This window comes from Sabethes cyaneus, chromosome 3 (genome assembly GCF_943734655.1).
Source record: "Sabethes cyaneus chromosome 3, idSabCyanKW18_F2, whole genome shotgun sequence".
Lineage (NCBI taxonomy): Eukaryota > Metazoa > Arthropoda > Insecta > Diptera > Culicidae > Sabethes > Sabethes cyaneus.
Window position 1 is genome coordinate 135,396,467 of NC_071355.1, and position 23,652 is coordinate 135,420,118.

Here is a 23,652-nt window from a genome sequence, read left to right on the forward strand (position 1 = left end):
TCAGGTTTATACGTAAAAAAATGGAAATCTACGCGAAAAGCTGGAAAATAGTAAAAAACCGATATTTTACTTTTCCCGCTATTCGTCGCATAGACAATGTTTCAGACTACTATGATTATTATGGGTGCAAATCAGCCGGCGTCGCATTCAATATTAAGCAGCGTCGTTGCTGGGCTAGATGAGGGTAACTTTGATTGAATGGTCAGTTGTGCCGGATTTTCACAGAACATCTGTTCGTTACAACTGTGTTAAGTCATTAGTTAGAAATGGTCATTTTTACAGAATTTGAAAAAATATTCATTGGAAACATGTGGAAAATGTTGATTTTTCAATTTATAGTACTCAACAGTTAAGCTGGCTGTTAATTTATTTTTCGTAAAAGTAAACTCAATAGCATTAGATAACGCCTAGTTCCGTCTGCTGTAGTTGACCGTTAATATGATATGCAACATACATAAATTCGAACATCTTTATTCTTGCTCTTGCTAATAAACAGTTTTATGGGTTAGCAAATTTAAAAAATAATAAACGTTGTATGTTGCGTAGTGGGTTCAGTTTATCAAAGAGCCTAACAGTCTAAAGCTAATACTTTCTCGTCATTTATCAAATTAATGAAACGCTGTATGCGTTTCTAATGCATGTTTATAAATGTTTTAATGACTCAATAAGTGAAGAATATATAAATTTAATTAAAAATTGTACTTGAAAAGAATGCTGAAATGAATTAGCACTAAAAGTATATGTTACCCATTAGAATAAATCGTATTTAAACAACGTTAATTATTTTTTGGCTTTTTCACTGCTGATTGGACTTCTAAAAAGTTCAAAAAAACTTATAAAATTATGGTTCTGTTTCAAATTGTAGTAAAAAAGAAGAAGGGCTTTAAGACAAAGCGTACATTTATTTGCATTTTTGTATGTTTGAGGTGCCCAGCAAGAAATGAAATTAGCAATGTGGGTAACTGATCGAGGTTCGTATCATCCTTATTATTTTTCATGGTACCCTCGCAATGATTCGCAATTTTCTACAAAATTACAACAATTTTCAACAAAAATTTGGAATTTGTGGAAAGAACCACTACAGATGACTCCATTTCTGGACTTGGAACAATACTTTAATATCTAATGGATTTATAATTTGATTTTAAATAATAGTGAAATTATGATCTTGGTTCGTACCATGTTGATCTTGGTTCGTATCATTCATGATCTTGGTTCGTATCATAATTTCCAAAAGATATATTATTGAATATTAAAGATTTACAAATGGTAATAACATACTTTTTGTGTTGTATACTATCATCTTTGTTCACTTTATCTACCTAGCAGTGTTAAATATGCTTATACATGGCCAATATTCTGACTATTTTGAATAAGATCAATTCTGACATTTCTTTAACTTTTTCCTGTCATATTTAACATAAACTTGAACGCAAATATTCTAAAATAATTTTGTGTAAGTCGAAACCGTATAAAAATCATCCAATTATTGAAATTTGCGTAACAAACGCGTAAATTCCAGATTTCGCTTGCGCTGCGCTTGTTGGAACCAAAGTAGTTATAGTTTAAAGGGAATACATACATGTTAACATTGTTTGCTAAATGCATGGGTCGAGGCAAATGATGCTATTTCATTTCATTATTCATAGTTAATATGATACAATAAGAAATTAATCATAATAAACTTCAAATTGGCATTAAAAAGGTTTATTTTTTGTATTTTCAAATAAATAAGGCAATGAAATGAAACCTCCTGGAATTGATAGCTCTTTTCATCTAGTTTCTGGTTCATGTGATTTAATTTGTATCCGTATACCGACAGTCAAAATTAGGATATTAATTTATTATATTAAAACTTTTGCAGTTCCTAAACAAGCAAAGATAGACGTATACTATATGTTTATCAAAGCTGTTTTTTTACCATTTGTAGAACTTTGTAAAGCATGAAAAGATCATACAATAACTACAAAAAGAGCTAAAATAGAAAAACCGAGAAATAGGATTTTTCTATCTTCACTGAAGAGATAAAAGGTTACTGTCATCAGTAAAATTTCTCAAAAACTGCAGAAAATATCAATGTGTTATATTGCAACTGGGGAAAAATAAATTTTTTATTTCACTTTTAAGGAAATTAATCAAAATTTGAATTCCACCAGACGATAGAACTTTCAATTTAAAGAAACTCTTCCAAAGGTTTCATAAATCTAAAACCAAGTTTTCCCGCTTAAAAAACAACTTTGATGGAGGCATTAGAAGCGGAATTCGCATCTGTTAAACATTTAACTATTTGAGCTAGTTGTAGCAATTTTTATGGCAAATAATGAAAGTCACGAATAGAAAAATAACAGAGAAAGGTTTTAAGTTTGATTTGAATTCAAGATTTAAAATATTTAATGACATAACAGTGATTAAGTTTACAGTACGAACCAAGATCATTTTTTGCATAGTACGAACCAAGATCAATCACCCTTGATTATTTTTTGAGGAATAATAAAAACTATCAGATTTGTATAATAGACTAGCAAATGGTATCGTTTGAGAATAAGTTCTTGAAATTCATTAGTGTAATTCATTCGACAAATTCTTACCAATCGATTGATAAACCAAATAAAATTAAAGATCTAATGAATGTTGACATTCTCATTACATATATATGAATATCAAATTTAAATTAAAAAATTACGGTGAAATCACAACAAAGCTCTAATTATGATAGAGAAAATGTGCCCGAAAGTGTCAAAGAATTACACGGTGTTACACGGAAAAAATACTTCTCAAATGGCCTAGTGTACGTTGTTAGTCACACCTAGTACATCATAAAAACACATTTTAAATCTTCCTAACACCCCCAAAATTTCGAGTTATTGCAAAAAAAACGGTTTTGCCTTTCTACTATATAAATATATAGTATAAAGGTACAGAAATCACTTGGAAAACCGGAAATGGAAAGAAGGTCCTGCTGGCCGAATGTTATATACCATTCGACTCAGTTTCGAAAACTGAGCATTTTCTGTGTGTGTGTATGTATGTATGTGTGTGTGTGTGTGTGTGTGTGTGTGTGTGTGTGTGTGTGTGTGTGTGTGTGTGTGTGTGTGTGTGTGTGTGTGTGTGTATGTGTGTGTGTGTGTGTGTGTGTGTGTGTGTGTGTGTGTGTGTGTGTGTGTGTGTGTGTGTGTGTGTGTGTGTGTGTGTGTGTATGTGACGCTTTTAATCTCACTCACTTTTCTCGGAGATGGCTGGACCGATTTTAATGTTCTTAGTGTCAAATGAAAGGTCTAGGTGTCCCATTGGTCGCTATTGAATTTCATACTGATCGGACTTTTAGTTCAAAAGTTATGTATAAAAATACGAAAAATATGGGACTTCATTATCTCATAGGTCTCTTAACCGATTTGAACAATATTGATTGCATATGAAAGAGGAGCCTTGCAAACCCTTAACTTCCAAATTTCATGACGATTGGACTTGTAGTTTGAAAGTTACATAAAGAAATGTGAAAAAATAGTATTTAAAACATATTTATGTAACATATAAGCATTAATTTAATGAAAAACATCACACATTTTATGATTATTTGAAAATTACTGCTGAGATCTATCAAACGAAACCGAGTTATTTAAAATCGGACGGTTCATTCAAAAGTTATTCAAACTTTAACACTTAAGCACCGTATATTAAACCGTTAAAACATGTGAAATCAAAACATATCAATCAAATGTCGATTGTATTCAATGTATGTATGTATGTATGTATGTATGTATGTATGTGATGACAATTTGCAATTTTAAAATTTGCAATGAAATTCAAGAAAAGTGAGAAACATGTCAATTGTCTGAAGTTTTTGAAGCCTCTTAGTGGAATACGAACTCTGAAATTAAAGAAAAGAAAAAACTTTTACCGACTAAATTCCACTATTTAATATTTATTCGCGACAGATACGTATACGCTTTGAAATAAGACACTGATGAAGCCTGCACGTCGTAGGTGAACTGCGTATCTGTTGCAAATAAATATTAAATAGTGGGATTCAATCGAAGTTTTTTTCTTTTCTTTGATTTCAGATTTCAATTGTCATTTTCTTCGCTTGCTGTTACTCACAATTGTACAAGAAAAGCAAAAAACGAAGAAAAGCAGTTTATTTAAGCATGTAGGTATAGTGGTGTATAGAATCAAAAATACTAGTGAGTTGATTTTTCCAAATAAATTTGTACAAATTCCAAACAAATTCTGCGCATCAATAGATGCTCTTTTCAATCAATAGATACTAAGGCTTAGAAATGTTATATGAAAAATAGGAAGTAAACGTTGCACGGTAGAAATTTTGTAAGATTTGTTTTCGTTAGTGATATTTTAAAGGACAGATGTCTTATGTCATGTATCATGTTTTAATAAATAAAAGCACTGGGAATCATATCGATCGTATTTCCCATTCTCAAGCATGTTTATGGCGCAGCTTTGGCACTATTTTTCGACCTCATCTTGTTGTCCTAACCCTCTAACATTGTAAAAACGATGCGATCAAGCTAATGACTATCTTTTCATGAAAGTACATTCAAAAGAAGCTTAAGTTTTGATTTTCATGCAAAAATAATTATCTGAAGGAGTGCTAGCTAAGAAATAGTTCCATTTCTCGTTTTCATATCTAATGCTCTATTTAGTAATTTTTTTCTAATTCAGATATATTGCAAAATTGAAGCCAAGCAAACCAATAGTAAAATTTTGAGATCAATCATTTTGTTGTAGATATCCTTTTTCTTCAAAAGCGAAATATAATAATAATTTTTCTGAACTCTTGTTTTTCAAAGATACTAACTTTTGAATGCCTGGTATTAATATCAAAATATCAAAAAATCTGCTATGAACAAATACTTCATATTGTCAATTCAAAACAAGTTTCGTATGTGGCTCTGAAGCCCGAAAGTAGACGTCTGTAGACCCGTTAGAGGGTTAATTTCTAATTTTCTATACATATTCATTCAAGTCTGTAAAAATTATCTTTGTGTTTACATTATTTTTCTATAAATATTATAAAACTAAATAAGGTGTTCATCAAGTAACATAAATGACGCTTACATGTATTTACGCACCCAAGGAAAGAAAATATAATTATTCTACACAATACGTTGTGAATTTTACTGGCAAATAAGGATTTTGAGGAATACGGAACGGATATTTAAAAATATAGTCTAATATAACATCTATACATCTACAATTAAGTTCCTGAGAAATTAAATAATGATTATTGTGGCAGTAGAAAGGCTAGGTCACGCCGCTAGGTGGACTAATTCGGGTTTTTGGTTAGGTGTTCACATACTATCATGAATAACTCAATCATTTTCCACGCAATTTCAAGTTTTTTATACGTTTTTGGAAAGCTTATGGAACAACGCTCTGCTTTGCACAGAGAGGGTCGTAGCTCCGTTGTAACGTCACGAAAAATCTGTTAATTTAATATGCGTTAATTATCGCTGTTGCTGCCCTCTGTACATAAGGGATAATCCAAAAATGTGTTGTTAATTTGTCTTTCACTTTTTCGCCTACGTAATTGTGGGGTTGTTCACAAATTACGTCGCGCTGTGGGAGGGATGCTAAGTAAGTGAGACATAAGTAATAGCATCGAAACCTTAAGACATAGCATAATAGTTGCTTCAGAAAAGTTCATTTAAAAAGCACTTCCTAGTGGTGAAAAAATATTCGGACATTAGGGTGTCCTCAAGCAGATACAAAAAATATTTTCTCTATTTTAAGTCAGAAATGGTTGCTGTCTACAGAAAATTTGTAGAAAAACTAATTTTAAGAAACTTTGTGGAATGCTTAAGATTGATATTTCTTACATAAAAAGTTATAGAGCTAAACTCTTAGGGACACCCCTAAAAATTTTTTTTTCGATCTAGCTCTTTATATATATGCCTACAGGGTCGTAATGGCAAAGACCAAGGGCGTGATGGCGAGCAATCGCCAGAGATGCTGGAGCGGATCATCGAGAGCCCACGGCCGACGTTCCAGTATCTCAGACCATAGCGTAGGATGGTCGGACTCCCAGCCGAACATTCAAAGTAACGTGGGCGACGGCGGTTTAGAGGTCGGGGAGGAAGTAACGGTTACGAACGAAGAACTCATCGAGATCGCTAAATCCCTAAAAGTGAACAAGACCGGGGCCAGACGGAGTCCCGAATATGGCCATTAAAGCGGCTATTCTGGAGGCTCCCGAATTATTCGGGGCTGCAATGAGTAGATGCCTGGAAGCTGCCCGCTTTCCGGACAGATGGAAACGACAGAACCTGGTTCTATTGCCGAAGCCGGGAAAATCTCCCCTCGTCATATGGGCCGATCTGTCTGCTCAATACTGCCGGCAAGGGGCTGGAGAGGGTTATCCTTAACAGATTCGTACAGCACACTGAGGGTACAAACGGTCTGTCAAGGAACCAATTCGGCTCCCGAAAACGCAAATCTACGGTGGATGCCATCTTGTCGGTCACTATCACTAAGACAGCCGAGGTGGCAATCCAGCGCAAGAGGACAGGTATCCGCTATTGCGCAGTTGTCACGCTCGACGTGAGAAATGCGTTTAATAGCGCTAGCTTTGCCGACATCATAGAATCTATCATAGAGGTTGAGTTGACGGCTGCCCACTCTATAAGCATTGTTGAAGATTGGATGCGATCCAGGAAACTGGAGCTAGCGCATCATAAAACGGAGGTTATCGTGGTGAACAACCGCAAGTCGGTGCAGCAAGCAAATATCAGCTTCGGGGACTGCACTATTTCGTCAAGGCGGTCCTTAAAACTCCTGGGAGACACCAAAAGCTATCTAGCCAAGCTGGAAAGCACCTATCGTATCATGTGCTTGAGAGTGCCGTGTGCGTATCGCAGTTTCACATGACGCAATATGCGTCTTAGCGGATATGATGCCTATTGACATCATCATCAGCGAAGACGTAAAGTGCTTCAACCAACGTGGAACTAGAGGCATACGGAGTACCACAAGATCGGCCTCGATGACCACATAGCAGCGGGCATGGTCTAGCTCCATAAAAGGTCGGTGGACACATCGACTCATCCCGGAACTATCCGGGTAGGTCAACAGGCGCCACGGCGAAGTCAACTTCCACCTGACACAGATTTTGTCAGGGCATAGTTGTTTCAGACAGTATCTGCACATCCGAATGCGTGGGTGTTGAGGAAACTGCAGAACATGCTTTTTTCATATGCCCTCGTTTCGCGGGCGCGAGAAGCAACATGATGGCAGTGAGTGGACAGGACACTACTACGGATAACTTAGTCGAAAGGATGTGTTCCAGCTCGGACATCTGGGGAGCGGTCAATGCGGCAGCTACCCAGATTGTACTTGAGCTACAAAACCGCTGGAGAGCCGATCAACGGCGAATAAATAGCCTAACTACCATAGTCCAGTAGTTATCCAAGAGGGTGCGTTAAGCACAATAGCCCCTCCCTGAAATAATACCGATAAGGTGGTGCCAGGGGGGATGGAGGTACTTTTGAGATCTCTCTGGATTATTGGCAAACACGGACATGAATCGGAACATGGAAGGATGGGATGGGGGAAAATCAGATATCCCGAATTTCTGTGCCGAATGGTTAATGTGTAGTTTTTCGTTGTCACACGCTTGTCCTCGTTCCGCTCTCGCCAACACAATGACGAGCAGGTATCGTTGCAACTGACATTTACACTACATCTCGTTCAGAACTCGTTTACATTCAAATTGATTACGGGAGCACTTACTCAGGACAGTCTTGGCCAGCAAATATCCTTAATTGCAATGGCTAAGAGTTCGAGCTGTTATTTTCTAACTAATTTTATTATTGACCATTGCTGTTCGGCCGGTATTTGATCGGTCGGTAGAGTCGATTTTAATTCGACTTCACCTGTGCGAGATGTGGAGTGAATGTGAATATATGAATATTTTATAATATTTTCTAATATAATTTATCACCAAATACAAAAGATCCTTACTGTTTGCCTGCCCTACTAACACGATGTCCTTCATTTTCCTGTAACATCTATGAAAGTAGTATGGGTTCCCTGCACTTTCTAAAGTAGATGTTACACTAACATTCCTACCCACTTCCCCTGCGGTTGTTCTGACGTAGCCAGATGTATAATGTGATTGTATAGCAGTGGTGCCTAAACATAGGCGTGGTGCGGGCCAAATCAGATCGCCCCATGAGTCCGCGGGCCGCAATGACCTCTGGCGATTTCTGCGCTTAACAAAATGTAACATAGGCGGCAGCAAAAGCCGATTTTCAGGAATCACCACAAGATTTTAACTGGAAAGCAATCAGATCTACAATATGCACCAGATATTACGGCTGATCTGAGTGACCTCTGTGTCACCAAAGAAGTCCTCCATCCCTCAAACCAGTTCGCGGGCCGCAAGAATCATCACGAAGGGCCGCATGCGTCCCGCGGGCCGCGTTTTGGCCATCACTGTTGTATAGCCACCTACGATGTGTGCAACCGCATATGCTAATGCTAATGCTAATGCTAATGCTAACCGCAACTTTTCCGGTGGACTGGATGCAGGGCAAATTGGTGAAAGTCCCTAAGAAAGGAGACCTAACTGAATGCGGAAACTGACGTGGCATCACGTTACTCTGTATTACTCTCAAAGTACTCTGTAAGGTAATCCTCAACCGGATCCAGGAGAAGATCGACGCTATTCTCCGGCGGCAGTATGCTGGATTCCGTGCTGGCCGATCATGTGTAGACCATATCACAACGCTCTGCATTATATTGGAGCAAATCAACGAATTCCAGGACTCACTTCTGCTGGTGTTCGTTGACTTCGAAAAGGCGTTCGACCGACTCAACCACGAACACGTCTGGGGCGCACTTAGGCGTAGAGGAGTTCCAGATAAGCTAGTCCATCTCATCGAGGCTCAGTACGAGGCGTTCTCGTGCAAGGTGCAAGGAGCAGCTAAATGACCTCGACCTAGCCGATGACATAGTCTTGCTCGCACAACGCCGAAACGATGTGCAGAGCAAGTTAGATGACCTTTCCGAGAGCTCCCAGGCAGCAGGCCTCACAGCCATTGTAGCGAAAACTAAGTCTATGGTAGCGAACACTGACAATTCCACCAACTTCACAGTAGCCGGACAAGTTGAACAGGTAGACGCCTTTCAATATCTTGGTAGCCAGACATCGTCGGTGTCATCAACGGCCGATAGCCACACAAATTCGTGAACGTAGGTGGAAGTGGATCGAACACAGGAAGGAAAGCAGCGAACGAGGTTTGCAGAGAAGCACTCGACAGGAATCCACAAGGACAGCGTAGAAGAGGCAGACCCAGAGGGTCATGGCGATGGAGCTAAGCCAACGACATCCTGTCTGTAGACGAGAACCTGTCCTGGCGACAGGTAAAAGCCATGACGGGTAACCGTCAGCAGTGGAGATCTCCGATTTCATCCCTTTGTTCTGCCGGACCGGCGGTCATGGACACATAAGTAAGCAAATGTATGGATGTTTAAAATATAAAAAAATATGTTTATTCAACCCGAAATGAAATGAGATAAATTTTATCTATCAAATAGGAGCAAACCATTCGAGTGACAACCGTTGTCAAGTTAACACTTGTTGTTTGATCGCTCCTTAAAGTGTAAAATTGTGCTTCCTAATTCGCATTCAAGGTTATTGAATTGTGTGCTTGGAGTGTTGTGCCGTTCGCTTCGACACGACACAAGTGAAGTTACAGTGTTTGGCCTTTCGAATTCTTGTGCTACACTGAGAAAACTTTTCGTATAGTTTCTATGTGTTTCACACATAGATTTTTTCCATGTGCCCAGTAAATGAACTTTATGTGCCAAACAGTTACCATTTATGTGTTTTTAAAATTTACCTTTAAAATTTGCACATACTATTCATATGCATATAATTTTCATGTGAACTTCTGGGCGGATTGTATTTATATGTGGCACATAATAATCATAAGGATTTTCATATGGAAATTTTCCATTAGTTATGTGCGGATTATTTTGAGTGTACAGCGACGTATATCGTCTGCTATCGATATAGTACAGCCCGACAATCGGCATTGTATTCTTCATTGTGTGCTGCCCCGAACACGTGCTACACAGAAGCATCGAAATCGAACGACATCAGACGGTACTGGGGTATTGTTTGTGCAAGCATCATTCAGACAGGAAGAGATCAACTCACCTACCAGCCGGTTTGGATTGTGTTTGGTGAAGTACTGCAATCTTCATATATATATATATATATATATATATATATATATATTTTGTTATTGATAAATTGTTTGCCCGGTAAATTTATTCCCCCCAACATCAAAGTTTTTAAAATTCATGAGCGACAGAGCTTATTGCTCCCGCTGAAATGGAAAATCTAAACGTTGCGATGTTCGTCGACGTCGGAACGGATGAGGAGGAAATAGATGAGCTAGACATCACAGCGCCTAGCTCACCTCTCTTGAACTTTCCGCCCAGTTCTCCCGTCTCGTCTGATCCCCCAGCCCCGTCCGGTCTCCCCACCCCGGACCAACAGGTTGCCCAACGGATTAAGGCTTATCCGGATGACTCGAAGGGGCCGTTTATTGTCTTCTTCGGGCCCAAAATGAAACCTTTGAATATTGTACAAATTGGCAAAGACCTGGCACAACAGTTTTCGGACGTAACCGAGATAACAAAGGTGAGACCGAATAAACTGTGAGTTACCGTGAAAAGCTTGAAGCAAGCAAATGCAATTGCTAGCTGCGAGCTTTTTACAAAAGAGTATCGCGTGTACATCCCTGCCAAGGATGTAGAGATTGACGGTGTAGTTACCGATGGGAACCTCACCGTCGAATATATTTTGGAGCATGGCGTTGGCTGTTTCAAGAACTCCATGCTGCAAAAGGTAAAGGTGCTGGACTGCAAGCAATTGCACTCAGCATCGGTCGAAAATGGGAAGAAAATATTCTACCCTTCGGAATCCTTTCGGGTAACTTTCGCTGGATCAATAAGGCACGTTGAAGCAAATGTGGCGGCAATCATGTGGAGAACGTTTGCAATGAGAACACTGAGAAGTGTTCTTACTGCGAGGGAACCCCGCACGATCTTGCGGCATGTCCCACGTACAAACAGCGCGAGGAAAAAATTAACCGTTCCCTTAGGGAACGCTCCAAGCGCTCTTTTACAGAAATGCTCAAGTGGGCCGAGCCATTGACCAACGAAAATATCTATACCTTTTTGCCAACCGATGAGGGCACTTCTGACGAACCGCTTGAAGGATGTTCTTATGCCACGCAAGAAAACCCTAGGAAGAGAAAAACTATTAACTCTCCTCGACTTACTCGCAAAGGACTTAAGATATCCTCGAACGGAACGGAAAATACATTAAACTCAAAGAAAAGCGGTCCGAAGCAGGTACCTCCAGGGTTGCAAAATTTGAAATCAAACCGGGAGTACCCACCGCTTTCTGGTGCACCAAAAACCCTTGACGCATCCAATTTACATTCAGAGATTAAATCGGGAAAGGGATTTTTGAAGTTCTCTGACATTGTGGACTGGCTATTTGAAACTTTCAACATCTCGGATCCATTCAAAAGCTTTCTACTTGCCTTTCTTCCCACAGTTAAAACATTTTTGAAGCAACTAACAGCACAATGGCCCCTCTTCTCAGCTATCGTATCCTTCGATGATTAATACGTCGAACAATGCTGTAAACTCTATTGCTGTGTTACAGTAGAACTGCAGAAGTATCATCCCCAAATTCGACCTTTTCAAACAATTATTAAATATTTCCAACTGTGACGTATTCGCGCTCTGTGAAACATTTCTCAATTCAAGTAATGATCTCAATTTCCACGCTTTTAACGTCATCCGACGAGATCGAGGATCACATGGTGGAGGAGTACTTCTAGGGATCAAGAAGTGCTATTCTTTCTTCCGAATAGACCTCCCCTCATTCTCGAATATTGAAGTCGTCGCCATTCATGCTAGAATAAAAGGAAAAGACCTATGCATTGCTTCGATATATATCCCCCCATTGGTACGGATTGAGCAGAAGCAACTTTCTGATATTGCAGAATTGCTTCCCGCACCTTTACTAATTTTGGGAGATTTTAATTCCCATTGCATTCAATGGGGGTCGCTATACGACGACAATCGATCCTCCCTGATTAATAACCTGATTGACGACTTCGATATGGCACTTCTAAACAGCGGGGAAGCGACACGTATACCTAATCCTCCAGCCCGCGCAAGCGTACTGGATCTATCTCTCTGTTCGACATCACTAGCGTTAGATTGCAAGAGGAAGGTAATCAATGATCCCCACGGTAGTGATCATCTGCCAATCCTTATATCAATTACTAATGACTATCCGCCCGTGAATTCAATCAATGTTACATATGACCTCAAACGCAATATCGATTGGAAACGCTACGCCGCCGTAATCTCAGAAAACATCGAATCGCCCGATGAGCTTCCTCCGGAGGAAGAATACGACTTCATTACTGGCTTGATCACCGACGCCGCGACTCAAGCTCAGACGAAACCGATACCCGGGAAAACGTTCAACTGGCGGTCTTCCACCATTTGGAGTCGCAATATCGATTGGAAACGCTACGCGGCCGTAATCTCAGAAAATATCGAATCGCCCGGTGAACTTCCTCCGGAAAGGAATACGACTTTATTACTGGCTTGATCCTCGACGCCGCGACTCAAGCTCAGACGAAACCGATACCCGGGAAAACGTTCAACAGGCGGTCTTCCACCATAGGAGTCAAAACGACTACTTGTTAAGCGTAGCTACCAATAACCGCCGTCCCCCCCCCCTCCTCACCTTTTCGCTCTACCCCTCCTTCACCAAAAAAAAAACTTCATTTCTTTCCCCTACCGTCCCGTCATCAATTGTAGAACCATCGATTCAAAAAAAAATGATTGCACAAGGGAAGCTAATTTTCATCTGCCCTCCGTGTAGAAACACTCTAAATGGAAGGAGCATCCGCGCTTACTTAGCTGATCAGGATATTCCTCGTTCAACAAATGCTACCAGTGTCGTTACACAACTGCAGCAATTGACTGGCATAGTGGAAGTGTTAAGCCAAAAAGTTGATAACATTTCTTCCGCAGCGGCACAAAATAATTGCCCTATTGCCTTGCCTGGGCCAAATTTGTCGAATGAAACGAGAACGCCTGTGTGGCTGAGATTAGGTGCCAAACGCCGCCGCGCTAGTTTTGAGCAAACAGCACGACCGTCTGTCAACAAAGGTACATAGGAAATGAACTTTGAGGATCTATCTGTGCCTTTTATCATGCCTGCCGCTCCGAAACCTGTATTCTGGCTTTATCTATCCGGATTTCAACCCATGATTACCGACAAAGATGTTGAAAAAATTGTCTCCCGCTGTCTGGATACTGATGTACCAATGAATGTCATTCGTCTCGTACCAAAAGGGAGAGATGTTTCGAACATGACTTTTGTTTCGTTCAAAATCGGGTTAGATCCTGCCCTGAAAATGCAAGCGATCAATGCTGAAAATTGGCCAGATGGTTTGATGTTCAGGGAGTTTGTTGACCAACTAAAAAATGCTGCGCGCCCGATGTACAACACGCCTCGGCAGTAGCGGAGACTGAACCCTTAGGACGATCCAGCGATAATGATTTAAATTTAATGCGATGCTATGTGGACGGTGGGAACCAACTGGTTCCCGCCAAAGGCGAGTATTCTGTGGATTTTGAATTTTCTCCTACTATCACCGACTGTACGTTGCGGCAAAATGATGCTTGTATTGACGACGGATTTATCTGGATCTACTATCAAAATGTCCGCAGCCTACGAACGAAAATAAATGACCTATTTCTGGCGGCAAACGATTGCAACTATGACGTACTCATCATGACCGAGACTGGATTGGACGACAGCATCAACTCGCAACAGCTGTTCGGCACAGGCTTCAACGTTTTCCGTTGCGATCGAAGCCCCGCTAACAGCAACAAATCTCGCTTCGGTGGTGTTCTGATCGCTGTTGCAAAGCAATATGCCAGCTGTGTTGTGCACACAATGAATGGACAAACGTTAGAGCAAATATGTGTTTCTACGACGATAAAAGGTAGGCGGTTTCTAATGTGTGCAATTTACATTGCGCCAGACAACAGTAAAGACGTTGGCATTATCAATGACCATTTATCTTCTGTTAATGAACTTTGCCAAAAATGCAAACCCGGTGACGATGTCTGGATATGTGGGGACTTTAACCAACCACGCATGCGCTGGTGTGCGGTTGACCATGTTATCCAATGTGATTGTTCTCAGCTGCCACCGTCCAGTAGCACGCTTCTAGATGGCATGGATTACTTGTGTCTCAGCCAAAGGAATCTCGTGCACAACGCACTCAATCGTATTCTCGATTTGATTTTTTGTTTGCCTAACTGTGTGGCCAATGTAATGGGCTGTTCAGTACCGCTGCTACCCGTTGATTCGCATCACCCCCCGCTCGAAATCTCCTTGCCCGTACATGTAGCGTGTGATGAGCCGATTGAAATACAAACTGAACGACCACTGAACTATCGTAAGATTGACTTTGCGGCTCTGTCGGACTATTTGATTACCGTTGACTGGAATGTAGTTTTTACAAACGACGACGTAGATGCAATGGCTGAAAATTTCTGTTCTGTATTAAACGATTGGCTAGTTTTGAACGTTCCACGAGTGCGACCCCCACTTTCACCGGCATGTAGTAATTCACATTTACGTTCACTAAAGCGTGTGCGCAACGCTTGTCAGCGAAAGTTCCGCCGTCAGCACACAACAAACAATAAGGAAAAGTTCAAACGAGCTAGTAATGCATATAGAATTCTGAATGCCTCTCTATACAAATCATATGTATTACGGGTGCAAACAAACTTGAAAGCAAATCCACGTGATTTTTGGCGCTTCGTTAACTCTAAGAGGAAAAGTACTGTTATTCCAAGAAATATTCACATGAATGGAGTGACCGCAGAATCTGCCTTTGATTCGTGTCAATTATTTGCAAATCATTTTGCATCTGTTTTTGCGCCAGATACCGCTTCAAGGTTTGAAATTTCTGAAGCCATCCGTGATGTTCCTATTGATTTAGTAAATGTTGGAGTATTTACCGTAAATCCCGAAATGGTCTCGTTGGCTGCAAAACGATTGACACATTCGTTCGCCCCAGGTCCTGATGGTCTGCCCGCAATTTTAATATGTCGTTGTGTGGCATTATTAGCGCAACCTTTGTGTGACATATTCAACCGTTCGTTCCACCAAGCAAAATTTCCTCGTATCTGGAAGCAATCTTTTATGACTCCTGTTTTCAAACGAGGTGACCGCCATGACGTCATAAATTATCGTGGTATTACGAGCCTTTCAGCCGTTTCTAAATTGTTCGAAATTATAGTATGTAAGCAGCTCCTCAATACTACAAAAAATTATATCTCCAAGAACCAACACGGTTTTATGCCCGGACGATCAGTTACTACAAATCTGATGAATTTTACGACGAAAATAATACATGGCATGGAAGAGAAAGCACAAGTCGACGTAATTTATACAGATTTGAAGGCGGCTTTTGACAAAATTGACCACAATGTATTGCTACAGAAGTTATCCCGTCTTGGTATCTCCGCACAACTGACAGCCTGGTTGGAATCATATCTAGCGGACCGTGAACTTAAAGTGAAGATTGATGGCTATGAGTCACGACCTTTCTCAAATAAATCAGGAGTCCCACAAGGCAGCAATCTCGGGCCGCTACTGTTTGTCTTATTTTTTAACGATGTTGCTCTGGCTCTGGATGGAAGTTTCGAGCTAGTTTATGCAGATGATTTGAAGCTGTACGTAACAGTACGCACACTGGAAGATTGTTGGCGTCTACAAAGCTACAAAAATGACATTCGATTTACACTGTACAAAAATCATATAAAAAGCAACGCGACAGTTGGGTTTTGTTGCCAGGGTAGCGAAGGATTTTTCGGATCCGTATTGTTGGAAGTCGTTAGACTGTGCACTTGTTCGTCCAATTTTGGAAAATGCGTCGATTGTATGGCATCCTCATCAAGTTACGTGGTGCCTAAGGATTGAACGCGTCCAGAAACGGTTTGTTCGTTTGGCATTGAGAAGCTTGCCTTGGCGTGATCCCAATAATCTGCCACCGTATCCTGATAGATGCCAGCTATTGGGGCTGGACACTTTGGAACGAAGACGAAAAATTCAGCAAGCACTGTTTATAGCAAACTTACTGAATGGGGAAATCGATGCCCCCGAACTACTTTCAATGTTAAATTTTCGTGTCCCAGGCAGATCTCTCCGAAATACGCCGTTGCTGCAACCAATATTTCATCGAACTGTGTTTGGCTATAATGAACCGATATCAGCATGTATTCGCACATTTACGGCCGTTGAAGAGTGTTATGATTTTGACGAACCAACTAAACGTTTTTTGTGTAGAATTAGGTCGTTATTATTTTAGTTAAATTTTAAATTCATTAAGACATCATTGTCAGATGGAAATACTGTAAATAAACAAATAAATAAATAAACAAATATATGTATGACCGCATTTCAAGGTCAAGACTAAAAACATGAGATTAGTCTGTAGTATTAGTTGCTTTAGAAGCAGCAGAACGTTTTATTTCGCACTTTTGCGTTGTATAAAAAAAGCAAAGCCTTGGGCATAAACGTCTTTCTTAAGATTTGACCCTTCTTTATCGACAGACTTTTGCCATGCCTACTTTTTTGGAATCGGAAATTGGTCACTCTCCTGGGACAATAGAAATCTGTTTCCGGCACAACAGATGCTCTATCCGGAAGTTTATACATGCTATTTATTAGTTCTTGTCCTAACCTACGACTTTTCGTAATATTGTTTAATATATTGAAAATTGTCGCCTTTCTATGGGGTATAAATTGTTTTTAACCCCTGGTTATTAAATTTTTTAACAAAATTTTTTAGAAATTTCAGTAAGGCCATTGCAAATTATTTTTAAAGTTTTTGTCAAACCTCCCCCCCCCCCTGGAAATTGGCTTGAAAAACCGGGGGGCAAAATAATTTGTAGGACACGAGTTGAATTTTTTATAAAATCAATTTTCTGGGGGCTCTATAGCCTGAAAACTCGAAAAATGAGTGTACGAGTTGAGTTAACGCCTCTATAGCACGAAATAGAAATGGGAATTCAAACAGTGTAATTTCCGAAAATCGGCCAAAAAAATTTCTTTCGTTTTTGTCTTTTTTTCGTAGATTTTTGCATGGAAAATAAAAACGTATATATTAAAAGCAAGAATAGATTTGGTTTTCACGTTATAACTTTAAGTAAAAATGCCTAAAATCCATATGTTCAATATTTTCACCTAGCGACCGCAGGTCGAAGAAGTTATTTTGTACACCATTTTTTTTTACACGATTAAAAAAATCTGTTTTTTTCGCATCCCCCTTCAGTGGCCCAACACCGGAGGGACAAAAACTTTTTAAAATATTTGTAATGGCCTGTCACCTGTTCTGAAAATGCCAGAAAATTTAATAGTGATAGACATCACCTACATGATTTTATTAATATTTGAATATCAAAATGGGTACACGGGTACCCCTCGCCTACATTGTGATTAAATGTATAATAGAACAAGTGTTTAGCAACTGTTAGCTGGAGAAAAATCGAGCTTTTTATAACAACATCTTATGCTGAGCTTAGGGTGCTCATCTTGCTCCGGGTTCCCTTTCGGAGACAAGAAATTTTGATAAGAGCAAACTCACTCGGTCAGAGGCTTATGATGGAATAAAATTTTGCGATTTTTAGTTCATAAATTCAGCTCGGGAAAATAATGTATTCGGGTTGGTTGGTTTTAGGAAAATTAGTACAATCGGAAAAATGGTCTTCGGGGAATTGGTACATTCGGCGACACGGGTTTGCGAGAATTGTTATAAAATCGTATCATTAAATGCTTTTCCATTTGTTATCTGCCGAATTATTTAATACCAAGGCCACAAATCAGGACTGTTTTAAATATAAAAACATACATACCTCTTTGCTGCTATGTGAAAACGTACTCATGTGAGTATCTGAATGATCTCCATTCTGCACATGTTCACCTAGAATATAAATTACAATGAAATCAATCAGTAATATATACTATTTTCATAAACTTACTCGAAACTTTAAAAAATTTAAGGCATTAAAATATCAATGTCATTGGTAGATATTTGGATTCGTCCAACTCGTAAAGCAACTAATAATAAAATATTACACATGCTATTGAATATTTATGTCATGTATGTGCTATGCATAGTAGCTAATAAACTAATCATATTTTACTACTTGAACATGAAAGATTTTATTAATTTTAATAGAAATTTACTGAATAAATATTTTTTAAATTATGAGATAAAATTAAGCTTTGTAATAATGCATTAGAAATCCCTTTTGTTCACTCGCAGACAATCCGGCGTTAATACATTTAGATGACGGAAGCGCACTGCCTCTATTTCTTTTTGTAACTGAACAATTTCATTGGCATTACTCCGCATTTGATTCAGACTGTCACTCATCTCGCTAATACATTCCTCTTGTTTTTCGCAAATCTGGTTTAAAAAGTCTATTTCTTCATGATGCTCCGCTCCATGAAGTTCTTCTGCATTATGTTCTCCAAAATTAAATTCTTCATCCGTGATAAACTGCAGTCTTCGACACTTTACTGCCAAACTACGCAATTTACGTCTTTTTGTCGAAGATTTGATGTCAGAGTCAGCTGCAATGCAAATGAGTTCATTGGTATCTTGATTATTTCCGAATTTATTTCTCTTATCTGACTTGTTAATATGTGTAGAATTATTTGATTTGACACGTTTGATGTTTTCCAAGATAAAATTACGTTTTTGCCGATTTCTTAAATTTTCACTTAGCGACACTTTTTTCGGTTCAGAAGTTGATTTTACTTGACGGTTCTGTTTGAAAAAATCCGAAGACAATGTGCATATGGTTATTCCTCCAACATTTTCGCTTGAAACAGCATTGTTTTGATGCGTTTCGATGTTCTCAATTTGCTTGATTTCTAGTGATTGAATACTGATATCATTATAATTCCTACGATAAAGTATTTCTGCACTGATTCGTTGATATAAATCGGGGATGTTCCCATATATTTTAGAATGATTTAAAATTTTTTCTAAAATCTTAAGATCCACGGAATCCAGCGTCGCAGATGTTGTGTTACATGGAAATGCATAATTTAGTAACGATGAATCATTATTCGATTGAGCTGCGTCTGTAATATATGCATAAGTATACAAAACTAGAAAATATTCGAATTTGTAAATTAAATTAAAATTTTCGAATCGAAATCACATTTAAAGTTGTTATATTAGAACATTTTACTGTATGATATTCACTAGAAAAATATTCAATCGCATCTCTAATTGTGTTAAATTCACATGAAAAGACCAATAAGTCACATGAAAAGACCAATTTTTCTGTAGTATACAGCAATTTCATGAAAAAGAAAGCGAAAGCGATTCTTGTGTACTTGTTCGTTTTCGGAAAATTTTATCCAGCGTCCCAAGCTAGGGTGATACTAGTAGTAAAATCATCCATTTTCCTTGAGACCTTTCTTTATGATTCTTTTTTCTCTAGCTCATGATTCATGATTCTTTTTTCTCTAGCTGTGTTTTGCGTACTCAAAAGTTGTATGTCTTTTTCAAACTTCTACCAACACAATACTAAATAAAAATTCGTTGATTATTTTTCGAGAAAAAGGTATACATAAAATTTGAAAATCGTGTTTTTACAGTAGCGGCGTTTTATACGAGTTTGTTCCGCGGGGCACTGGAATACCTAATGTGTAGATCGTTTTTTATACACTACCCATGGCCGGATCATCGCAAAATTTAAAATAAGCGAAAAAGTCTAAAAATAAAAAATAAGAAAACTTATCCAATTTAATTCTACTATGTGTATTTTACAAGCGTGTGGATGAAATAGCGAAAAAAGGCCATTTGTAAGAACTTATGATATTTTTGACGAAACTGGAATATTCGCGGGTTAAAAACCAGAATGACCATTCTGTTCCGCATTATAGTGGTCCATGTGCATGGGACTTACTTGTGACAGAGATTGAGATAAAACTCCCATAATTTGGGCATTAGGTGAGAGTAGTTAATAAGCGTAAGTCAACTATTGTTTTTGACGTAGGACTACGTCTTACGGTAAGTTTTGAGATAGGGTGTCATTCCAAAAAATCGAAAAATGCGAGCATCACGAAAAATGAAAGGTTTTGAGCGCTAATAGCTCAGCGGTTTTCCGATCGATTTTCAATATTCTTACACCAATCGATCGGAAAATCTTCTAAGAATTGGCCCAAATGAAGAAAAGTATGGATTCTTGATGTTGAACTATTGAAAAATTGAAAATAATGAACCTATGTTTTACCAGAATTCTCGCTTCGTGATTGGTTGGAAGATTCTTTACGATGATCTAAATCTATACCAATTTGATATCTGTGCTTGGGAAGTAAGCCAAAACAAGTGACAAAGTTTTCTCATTTCAACAAGATTTCTTAACACCGCGGTTCAACCTAGACCATTTTGATGTCCTTGCTTGGGAAGTACGCCAGAGAGAGTAACAAAGCTTCCTCGTGCCAACCGATTTCTTACGAACGCGATTAAACCTAGTCCAATTTGATGTCTGTGTTAGGGAAGTGTGCCAGAAAAAATGACACAAGTTCGTTGTCCCAATAGAACGCAAATTCTTTACTGCGAGACGACTAAACCTCGGCGAACTTGATATCTGTGTTGGAAAAATGTGCTACAGCTGTAGTGTTCGGTTATAATACGACTCTGTATGAATACGCATGCTTGCCGTTTCATTAGAAGTGTAGTGGAAAGATGTGCTGTTGATAAAATAGGATTGAATTGGTAAAATCCCTTCAACGTGGAAACCATAGATAATAAAAACAATCTTTAACTTCAGTAAGGTAGCAGGAAAGCAATAGTTTGTGTTCTTGATTTTGTTAAATTGTTTTCAAATGCACAATCTTTTGAGAATTGAACGTATGCAATATTACTACTTTGATAAATGTTACATACACCGCAAGTAGCATGTATATATGTTGCATATAGCATGTATACATGAAGAATCGAATGATTACAAGCATGAATACATGCCGCTATCACTACAAAGAGACTTACGTAGTCCTGCGTCACCTATATATGCGGTCGTGTCTTGTACGCAACCCCTCTGATTTTTTTAGTGCCGATTGGACTCCCCCTCCCTGTATGGGAGACCCCCGCCCCCTAATCAGCAAAAGCCTTGTTTTCGTCAAATCCGCTAATTTTCTTTTGCTTATAACTCCGGAAATATTAAGTCTAGAAAGATACTATTTCCACATTTTCAAAGAAAATTGCCCAAGGAATTCGAAAAAAGCAGTATTTTTTAGCACCAGTGCTGCCAAATATTTTTAAATTTGATTTGAAAACTAAAGTTCTATTTTTGTTTCAACGAATACATTTTAATCTCAAAAGTTCCGACTACATCGTATTCCACAGATTTTTTTTACATTAGAATCACTTATCGTCACGAAGTATTCCTTGCCGATCCAGAGACAACGTTTTGAAGCAAGCGGCCTCCAATTTCTTATGTAAAACCAAGAGCAAAATATTTTTTTCATGAACCTGTGAGTCTCTATGCCCTGTTGTGAAAGCATGTATACAGTACGTAGTAACCTTTTCCTGAGCAGTGTTGCCAGCTTTTTAGTTTAAAATTTAGAATTTGGCAACACTGTCAGTTTTTTTTATTTTTATATAAACAATCTGGGAAATACGATGGAGTTGGAATTTTTGAGATCAAATTGTATTCATTGGGATAAAAATAGAAATTTAGTTTTTAAATCGAATCGAAAAATATTTGGCAGCATTAATACTAAAAAAATACTATTTTTTCAAATTCACTAGCCAATTTTCTTTGAAAATGTGAAAATAGTGCCTTTCTAGACTTAATGTTTTCGGAGATATAAGCAAAAGAAAATAAGTGGATTTGACGAAAACAGCCCAAGTAACAATTTGGGTTTTATAACACTCTTATGATGGTTTATATGACCAATTTTGGTCTTGAAAACCGCAATAAGAGTGCAATAAAACTAACATTGGTACTTGGGACGGCTTTTGTTTATAAAAAGGGGCTGATGCCCCTGTTACACTGTTACACTTAGATTTGTGTAAGAATACATCTTATTAATTCTTACACAAATCTAAGTGTAACAGTGTAGTTATCTTTCTTCTTCACTTTATCGCCTATTTCATCTCTATCTCAATATTTTCCTGATTTTCATTCCGTTATCGAAACTTGACCTTCTGTTTTTTTACGACAAACTTCGCAGCCAGGTCTTACAGTACAGGACAATTGCAGGGCAAGTTGCTGCTACTATTGAATATTGACTCTAACAGTGCCTCCCTTCCGAGATTCGAATATACGACGACTAGCTTATTAGATCAGCATCGTACCTCGAGGCCAACTGAGAGGCACCCTCACCTACCTTGTCGTACAAGATTATCCTGATTTTAGACTCGATTAACCGGGTGAAGATTTTTTTTTAAATCATCATTTAGTAAAAAAATTATAACAAAAGGATTTCTATGACTCAAATTATAAAATTACTCTTACCTTCAAGATGGTATGGAAATAATTAAGAATCTACTCAATGGGCGGCGCAAGTGTCTTAGTAATAACTATAAGAAGTTGCTTTGTTTGGAAAGGGTGTTTAGGTTACAGTTGCTATTTAACTAGTTAAGAAATTAGTTAATATTTTACTATTTACCATTTATTTATTTATTTATTTATGTGACATAATTGCCTATTAAGTTGTTGCAAGTTTCGATTTAAAAGAATTAGTGAAAAAATGCAGCAATTCGGCACCAAATTTTCAAAAGGGCCAATCTGCAAAGTGTAAACAAACCGAGTGAGGGTTTTTTTTCCTATGCTAGTCCAGCAGAAAATAACCCTCACTCGGTTTGTTTACATTTTGCAGATTGGCCCTTTTGAAAAGTTGGTACCGAATTTTCTATGATTATACAATTTTTCATGAATCGTGCAAAATGTTTAGAAAGTAACTGGGAATGTGTTCACGTGACTGAGACCAATAGATTAAGTGAGTTGGTGGGATTTTTCTAGCCTTCTTAGAAGTACCATTAATAGATGGCAGATGGATTTTTTACAGACAGTTAACGTAGCTAGAGAAAAAAAATTGAGTGTTGAAGTTAACTATTTCTCATAGCCTTGTAGTAGCCATTGCATACGTTCAATTCTCAAAAGATTGTGCATTTGAAAACAATTTAACAAAATCAAGAACAGAAACTATTACTTTCCTGCTACCTTACTGAAATTAAAGATTGTTTTTATTATCCATGGTTTCCCACTTTGAAGGGATTTTACCAATTCAATGCTATTTTATCAACAGCACTTCTTTCCACTACACTTCTAAGGAAACGGCAAGCATTCGTATTCATACAGAGCCGTATTATAACCGAACACTACAGCTGTAGCACATTTTTCCAACACAGATATCAAGTTCGCCGAGGTTTAATCGTCTCGCAGTAAAGAATTTGCGATCTGTTGGGACAACGAACTTGTGTCATCTTTTCTGACACACTTCCCTAACACAGACATCAAATTGGACTAGGTTTAATCGCG

The 23,652-nt window shown here is 38.4% G+C and overlaps 1 protein-coding gene across 7 annotated transcripts in view; it reads right to left on the bottom strand.

The window, feature by feature from the left end:
* LOC128741322 (protein hu-li tai shao) overlaps nucleotides 1–23,652 on the bottom strand; it is a 175,169-nt gene that overhangs the window by 6,673 nt on the left and 144,844 nt on the right. For all 7 annotated transcript variants that reach the window (XM_053837056.1, XM_053837057.1, XM_053837054.1 and 4 more), the window contains one exon: nucleotides 17,998–18,065. In XM_053837056.1, coding sequence (XP_053693031.1) covers nucleotides 17,998–18,065 — 68 coding nt within the window. The remainder of the gene's footprint in view (nucleotides 1–17,997; nucleotides 18,066–23,652) is intronic.